Below are 12,078 nucleotides of genomic sequence, written 5' to 3'. Positions count from 1 at the left end.
CGTCCAGGACCTCCCCCGATCGCCAGGAGTTTTCAGAGATAATGGTGAATGGCTCTGCAATCACATCAGCCAACTCCCTCAGCATTGCATCCGGCCCCATGGACTCGTGCATGTCCAGTTTTTCTAAATAATCCTTAACCTGTTCTTTCATTACCAAGGGCTGCTCACCTCCTCCCCATACTGTGCTGCCCAGTGCAGCAGTCTGGGAACTGACCTTGTCTGTGAAGACCAAGGCAAAAAAAACATTGAGTACTTCAGCTTTTTCCACATCATCTGGCACTAGGTTGCCTCCCCCATTCAGTAAAGGTTCCACACTTTCCCTGACCACCTTCTTCTTGCTAACATACCTGTAGAAAACCTTCTTGTTACCCTTCACATCCCTTGCTAGCTGCAACTCCATTTGTGCTTTGGCTTTCCTGATTACATCCCTGCATGGTCGAGCAATATTTTTATACTCCTCCCTAGTCACCAATTAATGCTCTCCCCAGTGCTGAGCAGAAAGTCCCAAAGTGTTAATTAGAGCACAGCGAATAATGGATTTTTTCAGTTCAGGGGTGGAACAGAAAAAAAATCTGGTTTGATTTGAACCAAAACCAATGTTTTCAAACATTTTCATCAAATCAAAAGATCGAAAAAGAAACATTTCAAGTTGACTCAAAGTGAAATTTTTCTTTTTTTCGATTTGCTTGAAGTTGATCAAAATGCTTCCATCAACTCTAAACAAACATTTTTTCAGTTTTTCATTTCAATTCAGCCTTTTTCAGGTGTTTTCACCCTTTTAAAAAAACTTGCCAAATTTGAATTTGAAACACTGTTTCAAAATGAAAAGTCAAAAGAAAACATTTTGAAACACATTATTTTGACTTTGAAATTTTTTTCCCAGCTGAAACTATTAGTCAAATTCAGCTCAAATACATGAATAGTTTTGGAGTATCGGAAAATGCATTTTTGATGCAAAAAAAAAAATCTATTTGCTGAAAAAATGTCACCCAGCTCTCATGTTAAACCATGAATGGCCAAATTCTGTGCTTGGTGTCAATTGGAGCAGCTCCAGTGAAATCAGTGGTGCTGTGCCAGTTTATACCCAGGAGAGAATTTGGACCTTTGTCTTCTGGGAATTTAATATGAAATTCCACAGGTTTGTCAGAGTTCAGTACTTGTAACATGTCTGTTCCCTGGCTTCACGCCTCTGAATGGGCAGTTCCTCTATTCACCTCTCCTAGCCACAAACCCTGACTGCGTGGGGTTTTTTTGCAGCACTGAGAAGCTTTGCAGCATAGAGGTTCAGTGAAAGAGGTAATGATGCCAGTCGGGCTCAGCTCTCTTTCCTCTGACAGTTTTGAGGCATTATAACAGAATTGCCACCACTTTAGTTCCCACCACTTTATGCAATCAAGGGGATAATCTAGGCTACTGTCATTAGGCTAAATCAGCTCCCTGGGAGGTGTCCTGATAAAGCAGCCATAACTGTTTGTAGGATCCTGCAACCCTTCTGCAAACAGAAGTGAATGGAAGTTTTGCCTACATAGGGTCTGTAAGATTAGACGTTAAGTAGAGTGTACGCTTATTGCAAGGGATTAATGAGAGCGAAGATTAGTGATTCTTGGTATGTATAGTACTGTGTTCAATACATACATTTTTTCTGGTCTCACTGTAAGATCAGAGATCAAAATCATAAAATATAAATGTGTGCATGTACATATACCCATACAAAGGGCACACATCGTATATATCCAGCATCTCCTTCCGAGCCTATTGTTTAAATGCTTCCTAGGTTGTGGGTTACTTCTTGCAGCCAGATTCTGCGAGCCTTTTTCATCCTGAGTAATAATTTACACCACAAATAGTCCCGTTGGCTTCAATGCTAACATCAGTGGCGTTATATATGTGGCCAGATTTGGATTGATGTTACTGCAAATGGCCCCGTGTAATTGTGAGTACAAGATACCAGAGAAAATGATACCTAAATATATTTTATTAACCTTATTCAGCTATATTGTATGCATATAAACCCTATTTATTGGTTAAAAACAGTGACAGTGGTTCAGTTACAATAATGCCACAGGGCTATAGCTAAAAAGGAACATGCTTTAGTCCAAAGTTTTGGGACTCCACTTATTAAATGTGCAGCAGAGTGGTGGTGTGGGTAGTTAAGAGACTAGACTCAGACCCAGGAGAGTGGGTTTCAATTCAGCAAACTTCCTTTGTGACTTCCTTGGGCAAGTCATTTGGTTTATCTGTGCCTCAGTTTCCCCACTTGTAATATGAGAATTATAGCACTTTGCTACTTCAGATAGGATTTAGTGAGGATAAATAACATTAATGTATGTGATGTGCTCAGATACTACAGAGATAGTGGCCATAAAAACACATGGGAAGACAGATCTAATTCCTCCTCCCCACCCCATCATGTTTTGCTTTCTTGCTTTTGCATACAGTACCTTGAGGATAATAAGAAAAATGCAGTAAAAGTAACAAACAATGTAGGCTTTGTTGGGAAAGTAGGCCCAGGCTGTGATTTTCAAAAGAGCCTAAGAAAATGAGGTATGAATTTTACTGGGAGCTGGGAACCTTGTTCCCTTAGGCTCTTTTACAAATCCCAGCCTTCGTATTCTACTATTTCAGAGCTTTGAGAGGGTTTGAACTTAATTTTGGTCTGAATCTAGTCCTTTTATCTCTATATTATATTGGAATGAATGGGAAAACTAGAGTGAGAGTTCTATAAAGCAGTGACCTTAAAACTTGCATCCAGAGTCTAAAAAGTAATACAAGAATTCCTTTCTCAAATTGACTGGGGGGAAACCCCTGTGATCAATATAAATGATCCTGATCTTAATCTACTCCTACCTGAGAAAATTAGCTTGGAAGGATACATTAGTGGACATAGTACCTCATCCAATATATTATGAATGTGGCACTGTTCATGGAGTAAGGTATTACCCAACATGAGTAAGTGGCAGAATCTGGCCCTAATAAATATCTCTGCTCTCTTGAGGCTTCATCCAAAGCCTCTTGAAGACAATGGAAAAATTCCTTTTGACTTCAGTGAACTTTGGTTCAGGTCCTTGAAGGAGCAGCTTTGCATTATTCATTAACTCAACCATTTAAATGGTGAATTAGTTTCAAAATGTACATTATGTACATGACCCTTAAGGTAGACTACATACACAAGATTAAAACTTGATGTAATGAGCTGTACACGTGCTTACATGAGACCTGAATGTGTCTGTTCTGTTCCTGTGGACTAGAAGGGCATGATAACTACAGATTACACACTGTTGCAACTAATGTTCTAGCTTGCATCTGTTTTAATTAGTCTGCAGAAGAGAAACTTGAGAATTGTTAGACAGATGAATGCTGGTCTCTAACCTGGTTACATTACAGTTTAGATCACTCACACCATTGGATCTCTTTTCCGTGTGTTTAAAAAAAAAAGTTAAGGCTTTTGCTAAGGACATCCAATTAGTGCTCTGTGATTCTTTCAATACAGAGAACTTTTGAGGTGATGGTAGATTGTAGTCGACTATAACCCACATACCCATATGAGAGTTATAACTGTTATCAAGCTGTATGAATAGTATTTTAACTCAGCAGAACTGAGAAAACAGGCTAACGTAGCAAAATGTCTAGCAAAGCACTCGTTAACTTCAATGAGAGAATGCAGAGGTTCTATATTAGCTTGCCCCTGTAGTGCTGAAAATGTACTTAATTATGCTCCATACGTTTATGAAAAGTTTTACTTCTCTTTTAATATACTGCAAGAATTCTGTGAGGTTTTCAAAAGACCAGCTGAATTCTTTTTCCCAAAAGTTTCTGTTCAAGTGAAGAGGGATACATTTGGGGTGCTGTGTCAGCATCAGCCAAAAGGGACACACTTTTGACAATTAAAGTATGGACATGGTTTTCTGAAATACATCACATATGTGAAGTTTCCAAAAGATTATTCCCGCTGTCTTTGTTCTTTAAAAAAAATAGTGTTCATGGGCTGAACATATACAATACAAAATTTCTTTGGAAAGATATGAGAGATTGACAAAGCTATGGACATCTGAAACTAACCCTTTAAAGTGGAAATGTTTGAGTGATTTTTACCTATGGGCATGCCTGTACCCTGTAATTTCATACAACTCTGATTAACCAAAACTCATAGTTCACCAAGTTTTAGTAATGTCCCCTGTGATTGTCCTATATCCTCCTATTTGCTGTGGTCCTTGTCCCTCAAGCTCTGAGTAAACCTCTTCTCTTAAGCTAGCATCTCCAATTTTCTGAAACAGTTATTTAAAGCTGTTAGATGTCCCTCAAGATCTCTAGCTAATAGAGACTGTATACATATCAACTGAGCTTAAGCCCTGGCCCCAAAGATAGTTAGGCATCTACCTCCATTTGGGATTCACAACAATTAACCCTCTCCTGGAGTTAGACACCTAAGCCAGGTCAGCCCTTTCTCATGAAAAATGAGTGGTGGGGAGACAAGAGAGACAGAGAGTGAGAGAGACCATCTACCCTTTGTAGCCAATAGCCCAGTGATGAGGCACTTACCTGGGATGTGGGAGACCTGTTTCTAAATCTCCACTCTGCTGAATTTGGAGCAGGGACTTAATTAGGGTCTCCCATATCCCAAGTGACTGACACTTTTGGGGGTATCTCACCAGTCTATAGTGTCAATCTCTCTCTATTTAATTATTTATACAAAGCAGAACATCTTCAACAGAAGAGATCGAGAGAGATCCATGGCAGAATACCCTGGGGGTTAGAGCACTCTCCTGAAGGGGGTGTGGAGAGGGAGACCTGGTTTCCAAGACTCTTCTCCAAATCAGGCAGAGTGGGGATTTGAAAACAGCTCTCCCACAGTCCAGGTGATCCTAACCACTGGGCTACTGGGTATTCTGGGATGCACGCACACACACAAAATTCCTGAGCTGGTCACCCCGGCTGTCATTTGTGTGGGGCTCTGAGCAGGCCTGTCCCCATAGGTGAGATAGGTGGGGGAACACCTAGGGTGAGAATCCTGCCAGGGCTTAGGTGTGAGCTGGCGTGCCAAGCAGCTCAGCACCATTAGGACTTAGGCAGTTTTGATTATGCCCACCAGCAGAAGAGGGGGTTTGAGGATCTCAGTGGTGCCTAAATGTTGGACTCAGGAGCCTACAGTGGCAGTTAGGTGCCTAAGTCACTTTATGGATTTAGCCTTTAGATACCACGCTGATGGGCTCTCTAGAAAACGTAAAGGTAGCTCTGGGGACCTTTCTTTCTGTAACATATCTGATAAATATAATTAGGAAAGGTCATACATAAGAAGTACACATGTCAAAAGGAGTCACTCGTCCTCAGTTATACAGGTATCTAACCATCATCAGCCATCTGTGTATGGTTGAGAGAAAGAATCTGAAATGCATTACTACTGTAATTATCAGTCCTGTCCAGAAAACAACACTCTCCTGGCTGTTTGCCTACATATAAATTATACAGCTGCATCGAGCTGTTTGCAAGTGTTTTTAAAAAAGACAAAATTGTAGATTCCCCGATGTACGCCAAATAGAAGCTACTGATTCTGATTTTTTTTAAAAATGCTCTGGTCCAATCCTGCTTGCTAGGTGACTGAAGAGTCTAGGGACCTGGTGCAAAATTATCTTGGAAGGAGGAACAACAAAAGTGACTGTCCCTTTTGTATCTAGGGTCCAATGTAAAAATCTCAGTAGGCTTCTGCAACTGGAAGGGGTGGAGATGAGCGAGAAAAGTATTTCCCACTCTCACAGGTCCTGATTCAAAGTCCACTGAAGTTACTCATGATAAGTCTACGCTGCAATTAGACACCTCCCATGCCAGCTGACTTGGGCTCACAGGGCTCGGGCTAATAGGCTGCTTAACTGTGGTGTAGACGCTCTGGGACCCTCCCACCTGAACATCTACACCACAGTTAAACAGCCCCTTAGCCCGAGCCCTGCGAGACCGAGTCAACTGGCACGGGCCAGCCACGGTGTTTAATTGCAATGTAGACATACCCTCTGAGGCTATATGTCAGTATAGCTTATGTCATTGAGGGGTGTGAGTAAGCCACTCCCCTGAGCAACAGAAGTTACACCGACCTAAGCACCAGCAAGGACAGTGCTATGTCAGCGGGGCAGATTCTCCTGCTGACATAGCTACCAGCACTCATTGAGGGCGGATTAATTAAGTCAATGGAGAGCTCTCTCCCGCTGGCTTAGAGAGGCTATACTAGAGACTTACAGTGGTACAGCTGCATCAGTGCAGCTGTAATCTCTCTAATGTAACCATAGCCTTGGTCTTTTCATTGACTTCAAATGGACTTTGGATCAAGCCTATACTGTATTAGAATGAAAGCCAAAGTATTGGGTCATTGAGCTTTCCTAATAGGCCAATGAGTTAACCTGCTTCCAGTTAGTAGGTTAAAAGAACACTGTCAGGTAATTTATGCTCCAGATTTAGGTACTGTATTATTAAAATTAGTGATGGGCCTGAATAGGTACCTTCAAAATGAAAACCTTTGCGCTTCTTAGGAAGACACAGGGGAACGAGGGTAGAGAACCTGAGTTCAAATCTGAACAATAACACTCATCAGAATTACTTGACATAGGGAATTTCTGTAATGGACTGAATCGAAATAACCCTGAATCTTACTCAGATTTGAAATCCACCGTAAACCTGGATGTGAATATTGATGTAAATGTTAACAGAAATTAAAATATTTCCTTGCAACCCAGATAATTCATCTACGTGAAAGCACAGGAGAACTAGAGAGTAGTGAAACTAACTACAAATGTGAAACTTAGAGCTTGTCCACCTGGCTTCACAGTGCACACTACAGGGATGAGAGCTGCAGTGCACACTGAATGTTATACTCTAACTGCCTGGTGCAGACCCTGCTAGCACAAACTAGAAGGTACCTAGTTCGAATTAATGTAGTTCTGTTTCAAATAGGATTATGTTAACCTGAACCCTTTGGTGCATGCTGCAATTCACATGTTTGCAGTGTGCACTATGGGGCCAGGTAGACAAACCCTCCAAGGAAAAACCAGTCCCCTGAACTGAGAATGAAACTGAGCTGTTCTGACTCCCAGTTCACTGGGCTGTCTGCTACACCTCATTGTCTCCCAACAATGCACAGTACAGTCTTGCACATTTTTTCATAGTATTATTTTTTCTTGATGCATTTGAAAGCTTTAATTTCAATATTATGTGTATTAAAGTTAATATTTTGCACCATCATAATGTGTAGCAACCTGTACCAATGTATGGAGTTTCTCCCTGTGAACAACCCATATAATTTATTAATTGCCTGTGATTTGCACAAGGCTTCTTCAACAATGCTGTTGTCCCACTATATTTTAATTAAAATAATGCAGTTTCATTTTTGTACTTGTTAGAAACAGCTGTTATTTACAAGGGACAGATGGAGAACCCACATACAGCATGATTAATAAATTGTTGCTTTAAATTGCAGTGCTCAAAATAGACCTAATTTTTCACTAAGCGATTTTTAATGGACAAAACAAATACCTAAACACAACCATAAAAACGTCCATATGAACAGCTAGAAGAAAAGGTAATGTTCCTACCTTCAAGTTCTTGCTAGCATATAAGTGACACGATTTCTAACTTTATGGGAAACAAAAATACATTTTCCTTCCCACTGTGGCCCAAATTCTGTTCCCAGAAGTGGGTCCTGGTGACTTCAGTGAGATTCAGTGATTACAATGAACAGGATTTCTCCTTGTGGAGCTCATCCTGAATCCTTCACGCCTGACTCCCCTTTCATTTTCTAATGGAGTGACTCCAGAGTTTTACCAGTGTAAACAAGAGTATATCCACTGAAAAATCAGGAGCATTGAAAATCTTTGCCCAAACCTCTCAGGTTATATTTTAGGCTCCAGTCCTGCAAAGCCTTACAAAAATTACCAGGGACTACTTGTAGTTCATAAAGTTAAGCACATGCACAAGTCTTCACAGGGACAGGCCTCTTAGAGGATCAGATGGAATTTTCAAAAACACTCAGCATTGGTCTACCTCTATTCCCACTGAAGATTTAATACTAAACATTATTAGAAATCCCAGCCTTAAACACCCAGTGTTTATTTGTAATTTTAAAGCTACACGCTCATAGGACCCGCTAAGGGGCCTGTTCCTCCTCTCATTAGCACCTGCTTTATTCCAGTGTTACTTCACTGAAGTCACTAAAGTTACACTAGTGTAAATCCGTGATAAATGAGAGGTGAATTGGGCCCTTTAAATCTTGATGTGACAGGAACTCAGAATTGTACCTGAAATTTTGATTTAAAACAAAATTAAAGTTATATGAGCATGTTCTTGAATCTTTTGTCCCCTATTTCCTGGATAACAAAATCTGCCTTCAAAATGCTTTCATTTTTTGATTGCCTTTTAAGGCAAATTGTGGTGTCCAGCCATAAACTGTGTGACACACTGGACAGTTGTGTGTGTGTGTGTGTGTGTGTGTGTGTGTGTCTAGAATAACATAGAAATGTACGAAACTGATAATGCAGTTTCATTATGTGATAACTTTGCTGGAAGCGTTGACAGAAATACAGGAAAAAAGCATTGTGTTTGCAGGCTAGCACAGTAAATCTCAGGTAGCTATAACATGCTACATTGGTTCACAAGCACATGTGTTTGGACTTTGAATCATACCACTACTTAGTCTTTAGATATTTTTTTCATTTAAGAGCCTGAACCCTAACAGAGGCAAAATTCCCCTTGAGAGACTCCCATTGACTTCAGTGGGAGATAGATTTCCCCCCTCCCACCTCCTGGTTTACAAACATATAAAAAGAAGTCGGACCCTGCCTTGAACTGCTTACAGACTCCGCCCCGTTCAACACAGAATAGCTTAATGAAGTAAATCACTGAATACAGAGCTGGGTTGAAGATGGCATACCATTTTTGTGAAGGATTTTTGAGATTTTTTTGAAATTTGGCTTTGTCCCAAATCAGATTGAAAACCAAACATTTCGAAATTCTCAAGGAAGGAAAAGTTCTGGAAACAAAACATTTTGTTTCAACTTCAACTTTTTTGTTTTGCATTATATGTCATTAATACAAAGTATTTAACTATTCAAAACAGTCATTTCAAAACACAAATTCCAAATAGTTTCTTCTCAAACTGTCAGAATGGGACATGTCAACATTGTTAGCATTTTTCCTGGTTTTTCTTACATCACAACATTTGGGGGAAATCAACCCAATTTGACAGAACACTTAAATTTCAGCAGAACTGCACATTCTGTTGGAATGTGGTTCTGTCAAAGTTTCTCTCACCAGCTGTAGCTGAATACATTCATTGCTTTCACTGCTTTCAACAGGGTGCTGGTGGGTGAATGGCAGGTTTAGATCATTTGGAATTCCAGTAAATGATGTATGCCTAAAGCATTACTTGGGGGCCATATTGCAATTCTTTAGGTGGTTTTCAAGACTCTGCATCTCTATCTACTTCCCCTTTTGCTTCCTTTTCTTTTCCCACTCTCTGCCCTGCGTTTTTTCATCACATCAGCCCTTTTGTCTGGAACAACCTTCCTCCCCCATACACCTAGCAGCCTCCATTCTCCCACTTTAAATTCCTCCTCAAAACCTGCACGTTTGTTCTAGCCTAATTCTTTCCCAATCCCCAGTCTCACATACCAAATGCCAATAGACCTAACAATCAGTTTAAAAAAAAAAAAAAAACAGCTAAACTTGCTGTCTCAACAGTGTTTTCCACTCTCCTTTGCTTTTATCTCCCTACTATGGTCTCTGACTTTACTTGATATCTTTACTCATTCTGTTCTGTCTTTATTCAATTAAGCTTTTTGTGGCACTTTTGTTATAAGTCAATGGCAGGGTGGTAACCATCCTGATCTTACTCATATATATATATATATATATATATATATATATATATATGTTATAGCTATGCCAACATTTACACGTAAGCCTACTCTGTGTTTTCACCTCTATACTTGTTGAATGAATTGTATTATAAAATCACTGGTCTTTGTATTGTTGAGTTTTGATGTACTTTATACTAGTGAAATGCAGCATTTTGGGTAACTACTCTCTTAACACTACTCTACCAAAAATACCTGCTCCTCTTAGATGAAAATCCTGATTATTTTTCAAACAAACAAACAAACCAGCAAACAAAACCCCCTGATAAATAGAGTGATGACAGTGAATGATCTGTTAAATCATTTCCTTTGTTGTTTTCTTTTTCCCCCCCTCCTCCCCAGCAATTACAGTGCGTTGTTAGGAGTGTGGATCTATGGCTTTTTTGTTGTGATCTTGCTGGTACTGGACCTTTTATATTACTCATCAATGAACTACGATATTTGCAAATTTTACCTGGCAAGGTGGGGAATCCAGGGAAAGTGGATGACACAGGCACAGAGCCGATGGATTAACTCTGCTCAGAATCCAAGCCAAGTACAGACTCAGCCTCAGTCTCAGCCTCAGCCTCAATTGTCACAGGCAGTACATACTTTAAAAGGAGATGCTTTAAACCCACCATTGATGTCTTTTCAGAGTTCATCTGCCTGGTAAGTTAAGATACTTTTGCACCATATTCTTTTGTGGTATAAACAGTCAGCTGTCTTTTTGGAACATCATTATCAATTATGCGCCAGATCCTCAGCTGGTATATATTGGCATAGCTCCACTGAAGTCATCAGCAGAGGATCCGTACCATATAAATTTTACAGTATGAACTGCATTATAGAATCACCCCTCAGAAGAAATGCATCAGCTTCATAGAAAATTATGATAAAAATATGATGGTCTCTAGAGAAATGTGTGCTGGAGGTAAGTAAATTTACAGTACTGTGTGAATATAAATAGGTTTGGAAGGATTAGATTTTTATCGGTAAATGTCATTACATGTCAATTTCACTGTACACACACACACACACAAACCAGCAAAAATATCTTTCCACTGATAATCGAAATATACAGATCAGCCAAGTAAGAAAAATGCTGCTTGAGAACTTAGAGTTATATTTAAGAATATTTACTTCATATAGTTTGACATGTGATGTTGACAATTTGTGTTTTAACAGTGATAAAACTTTAACTTTTTGAATCTCAGTATCTACTGTCATTAAATAATTATTGTCTGATACCCTACATTGTCTGACCTTCCCATAATTTCTGCATACTGTTAAAATTTAAATCAATAAAATAAAAAAATAAAAACTTAAAAATAAACTGATATTATCTATCAACATTATAAAAAAAATAAATAATGAATTCTGCCAAACTAAATATAAACAAGGTTACAGTCTTTGCTTCTACAGTGTCCACTCAAGAGTTAATTATTAATCTAGCATGCAAATAAAATTCTAAATGTACCAAAGGTTTTGCCGTGTATAGCAATTAATCTGTTTTCAGTTTAAAAAACAACAACACATTAACTCCAAGTGTTCAATGTAAACACTAAGAAGTGGAAAACAGTTTTAATTAGAGATGTGAGAAATCCATACTATCCACTGAGACACAGAAACAATGTGAAAACTAGCTTAATGTCTTATCTGCTTAGCCACAGAAATATAGCTGTATGTTACAGTGGCGAGAAAATTATTCTACGGATTTAAAAAGGAAAAGTGATAGCCTAGGGTTTTTTTTTATTATTATTATTTCTGCTATGTTGTATACATGTATATCAAAATGTGTTTTAATACCAACAGTTCTATAGCACTTAATGTTTTTAAATTATCTATTATTTGTATGGTGCCATGGGCGGATAGGGTACTCTACAGAAATATAAGAAGGAAGGGCCCCAACTCAAAGAGTTTATAATCTAAAGGAATAGCACAGTGAATGTAGACAACATTCTGACAGTGGTAGTGGAGGGGAGTTACAAAAGGTAACAATCAAGGGTTGCAAAAATTAATGATCATTTTGGGGTTTGTTTTGCTTCCTGTGAAGAGTTTATGCTCAGGCATTGGAATAGGGTTGGTGCGAACAGTTAACTGAAAGACGTGTAGAGATGGTTGAGAATTTTCTGATGGAAAATGCCCTTATCACCAAAAAAATCAGAACTTTTAAGGCTGGGAGCCAGGATAGTTAGCCTTCAGCAGC

At 39.1% G+C, this 12,078-nt stretch overlaps 1 protein-coding gene across 4 annotated transcripts in view; it reads left to right on the top strand.

Annotated features, from left to right (window-relative positions):
• The window catches only part of SHISAL1 (shisa like 1), a 160,816-nt gene that overhangs the window by 103,672 nt on the left and 45,066 nt on the right, over nt 1-12,078 (top strand). For 3 of the 4 annotated variants that reach the window (XM_024213623.2, XM_024213615.3, XM_024213631.2), the window contains exon 4: nt 10,236-11,027. In XM_024213623.2, coding sequence (XP_024069391.1) covers nt 10,236-10,545 — 310 coding nt within the window. In that variant the 3' untranslated portion in view covers nt 10,546-11,027. Of the gene's footprint in view, nt 1-10,235; nt 11,028-12,078 lie in introns of those variants that run through there. The other variant, XM_024213639.3, reaches the window with a different exon arrangement.

Source organism: Terrapene carolina, unplaced genomic scaffold, assembly GCF_002925995.2.
Source record: "Terrapene carolina triunguis isolate 2854851 unplaced genomic scaffold, T_m_triunguis-2.0 Scaffold112, whole genome shotgun sequence".
NCBI lineage: Eukaryota > Metazoa > Chordata > Testudines > Emydidae > Terrapene > Terrapene triunguis.
Note: the sequence above shows the minus strand (reverse complement) of the source record. Positions and strands in the feature narration are given on the sequence as shown.